The 4,093-nt window shown below is 48.1% G+C and overlaps 1 protein-coding gene across 1 annotated transcript; it reads left to right on the top strand.

The window, feature by feature from the left end:
- Window positions 1–648: 648 nt before the first annotated feature.
- Window positions 649–3,485, top strand: LOC119319641 (protein Rf1, mitochondrial-like). The gene has a single exon (XM_037594090.1). The coding sequence runs from the start codon at window positions 880–882 to the stop codon at window positions 3,322–3,324; it is 2,445 nt and encodes an 814-aa protein (XP_037449987.1). The 5' UTR covers window positions 649–879; the 3' UTR covers window positions 3,325–3,485.
- Window positions 3,486–4,093: the final 608 nt, after the last annotated feature.

Raw genomic sequence — 4,093 nt, 5'->3', positions numbered from 1 at the left:
GGGAAGAAGAGGAAGGCGAGGGACGGGGGAAGAAAAGGATGCAGAATATAGGTGGCCAAACGGGCCTGGATAGGTGGGCCGGCCCGGTAGCACGATCGGCACGACACGGGCCTGGCACGGCACGTCACGTCCTAAACGGGCCAGGCCCGGCATGTGGCACGCCAAGGGCCGTGCCTGGGCCTGAAGGCCGAGCACGCGGGCCGGCACGGCACGACCCGATTATCTTTTTTTTATTTTTTATGTATCCTAATGTGGCTCAACAGATAAAAATAGGCTAAAAACGCCCAGTGCGCGAAATAGGAGGCAGATTAGCGGGTCTAGCGTGCCGGTGGGCCGGCCCGATTAGCATATGGGCCGTGCCTGGGGTGCAGGCTGCAGCACGCGGGCCGGCACGGCACGGCCCGTATAATAATCGTGCCTTGGCGGGCCAGACCGTGCCAGGCACGATTAGGATGGGCCGTGCCGTGCCGGGCCGGGCCGGCCCGTTTGGTCAGCTATAATGCGGAAGCCAGATCAAACGGCTGTGCTGTGCTGCATCGGATGGCTGGGACGTGACGGGCCCAACTATTGGGCCGGCGCGCCGGCGTAGTCGCCTTTTTGCCAACTGACTGAAATTAGCGAAACACTCGTCTCCACTCCCGTCAAAGGAAAAAAGGCTCTCTCACTCCTGGTCTCCCCACGCCGATGTCCACGAACTCCAGTAGACGGCCATTCCCGACGCCGATGCTCCGCCGCATCCGAACCCACCTCCGTCGCCGCCCCGCCCCCTCCTGCACCTAGCCGGAGTACGGCCTCCGCCACTCCTCCAGCTTTACCTCTGCGGCTCCCCGCCTCCGCCTCAACCTCCACCTCCACCAGTACCACAACATCACCACGCCGATGTCTCTCATCCACCTCCACCTCCACCGCCGCCTCTTCTCCTCCACCGCGCGGCCCTCGCGACCCTCGCGTGCCTGGTCTCCCCACGCCGCCTTTGCTGCGGCCACGGAGCGCGTCCGCGCCGGGAATTTCAGCTGGGAAGACGCACACAACCTGTTCGACGAATTGCTACGGCGGGCCACCCCGGTCCCCAAGCGCTCCCTCGACGGCTTCCTTGCCGCCCTCGCCCGTGCGCACGCCTCCGAAGCCTGCAGAGATGGTCCCGCCCTCGCCCTCGCTCTCTTCAACCTCGTCTGCCGGGATGAATCCGGCGCGCGGGTGGCACCGCCCACAATCTTCTCGTACGGCATTCTCATGAACTGCTGCTGTCGTGCGCATTGCCCGGACCTAGGGCTAGCCTTCTTCGGGCGCCTCCTCAGGACGGGCCTGAAGGCTGACCTGATAGTCGCCAACACCCTCCTTAAGTGTCTCTGCCACGCGAAACGGACGGATGAGGCTGTGAACGTGCTGCTTCATAGGATGTCCAAGCTCGGCTGTGTGCCTGATACCTTCTCATACAACATTGTTCTCAAGAGCTTATGCGACAATGGCATGAGCCAGCAGGCGCTCGACCTGCTCCATATGATGGCGAAAGAAGGAGGTGGCTGCCCCCCTGACGTGGTGGCGTATAGCACAGTCATCCATGGCTTCTTTAAGGAAGGTGAAACAGGCAAGGCATGCAATCTGTTCCATGAAATGATGCATCAAGGTGTTGAGCCCAATGTGTGGACATATAGTTCAATCATTGATGCATTGTGCAAGGCCAGAGCAATGGACAAGACAGAGCTAGTGCTTCAGCAGATGGTTAACAAAGGTGTTCAACCCGATAATGTGACATATAATTGCATGATCCATGGATATTCCACATCTGGGAGGTGGAAAGAGGCTGTTAAATTGTTTAGAGAAATGAAAAGCCGGGGCCTTATACCAGATATTTCTACTTGCAACTCCTTAATGACTTACCTTTGTAAGCATGGAAGAAGCAAAGAAGGTGCAGAATTTTTTGATGCCATGACTGCCAAAGGGCACAGAGATGTCATCTCCTACTGTATTTTGCTTCATGGGTATGCCAATGAAGGATGCTTTGCTGATATGATTGATCTCTTTAATTCAATGGAAAGAAACGGTATTGCTGCCAACTGCTATGTTTTCAACATATTAATTAATGGATATGCTAAATGTGGAATGACGGATGAAGCTATGCTGATATTTACAGAAATGTGGGAAAAAGGAGTGAGTCCCAATGTAGTCACATATTCCACTGTAATAGCTGCACTTTCCAGGATGGGTAGGTTGACTGATTCTATGGACAAATTTAATCAGATGATTGCCATGGGAATTCAGCCAAACACAGCTGTTTATCACTCCCTAATTCAGGGTTGTCTTATGCATGGTGGCTTGGTTAAAGCTAAGGAGCTGATGTTTGATATGATGAACAAAGGTATTCCTCGTCCTAACATTGTTTTCTTCAGTTCAGTAATAAACAGTCTGTGCAAAGAAGGAAGGGTTATGGATGCACATGCTGTCTTTGACTTGGCTATAGGCATAGGTGAGAGGCCTGATGTCATTACATTTAATTCACTGATTGACGGATATTGCTTAGTTGGGAAGATGGATACAGCATTCAAAATACTTGATGTCATGGAATCAGTTGGTGTTGAGCCTGATGTTGTTACTTATAGTGCACTTCTTGATGGCTATTTTAAAAACAGAAGGATTGATGATGCTTTGACTTTTTTTAGAGAAATGCCATGTAAGAGAATTAAACCTAACACTGTTACATATGGCATCATGTTGGGTGGGTTGTTTCGTGCTGGGAGAACTGTTGCTGCAATGAAAATGTTCCATGAGATGATTGAAAGTGGAGCAACAGTGCGCATTTCCACATACAATATAATACTTGGAGGTCTTTGTCAAACTAATTGTGTAGACGAAGCGATTGCACTGTTCCAGAAATTACGAGCAATGAATGTGAAGTTCAATATTGAAACACTCAATACCATGATTAATGCAATGTACAAGGTTCAAAGAAAAGAAGAAGCTAAGGATTTGTTTGCTGCAATACCAGCTAGTGGGTTGGTGCCCAATGAATCTACTTATGCAGTAATGATAAGAAATCTTCTAAAAGACGGAGCAGTGGAAGATGCTGACAATATGTTTTCATCAATGGACAACAGTGGTATCGTTCCCAGTTCCCGTCTTATAAATGATATCATCAGAATGTTGTTGGAAAAAGGTGAGATAGCTAAGGCTGGAAATTATTTGTCTAAAGTTGATGGGAAGAGTATCTCACTTGAAGCGTCAACTACCTCATTGATGTTGTCTCTCTTTTCAAGGAAAGGGAAACATCTGGAGGATATTAAGTTGCTCCCAGCAAAGTATCAATTTTTCGATGGATTTGGTTGACTAGTCGATAATTTGATATGCTGCCTATGAGACTAACTCCTAAGAAAGCACAGTTATGTTATTGCTTGCGAAAGCTCTCCTGCCAGAACAACTGTATGAGAAACCAAACTGCCTACTTGTATAATTGAGTTCATTTTGCGGTGCGTCCGGATCACATGAAAGTGACATGTCTATGAATCTTTTAATCTTGGATGGGGTGAGGAAAGGCAGACAATTAGTCTAACATGACTGGTTACTATTTTAGGGGTAATTACTTCTGATAGCGATTGAGAAAACATAGGAGCCTCTATGAATTCTTTTTTTGATTTGTTGGGTTTTATCTGATTGATTTTTGCACTGCATATTCAAAGTAATTTTCTATGGAATATTAGGGGTAACGACTTCTGATGGCGATTTTGGGGAAGGTACACAATCTTGAGATTTTGTAAAATCTCTAACACGTTCACTTTTCTTCATATGAATACATATTTAGTTATGTAATGCTCACTGATGTTTGAGGTTGCTGATGCTATGTTGAGAATCTGTTTTATATGTCAGGGCAAACGGGGCCTGGAAGAATGGATGTTTGAGCCTTTGAGGTTGCCGATGCTATGTTGAGTTAGCAGATTCAGGAGCTCGTGCCAGAGTCTCATGTACTTTATGTTGTCAGTTCCACTGTTTTAGCTTGTTGCATACATGCGAGAAAAGTATTTGCAGTATGATTTCTTTCTGCTTTACTTCGTATTGAAGATTCAGCTATTTCTCCGCATGATGTAAGTAAAGGTATGAC

This window comes from Triticum dicoccoides, chromosome 1B (genome assembly GCF_002162155.2).
Source record: "Triticum dicoccoides isolate Atlit2015 ecotype Zavitan chromosome 1B, WEW_v2.0, whole genome shotgun sequence".
NCBI classification, from domain to species: Eukaryota; Viridiplantae; Streptophyta; class Magnoliopsida; order Poales; family Poaceae; genus Triticum; species Triticum dicoccoides.
Note: the sequence above shows the minus strand (reverse complement) of the source record. Positions and strands in the feature narration are given on the sequence as shown.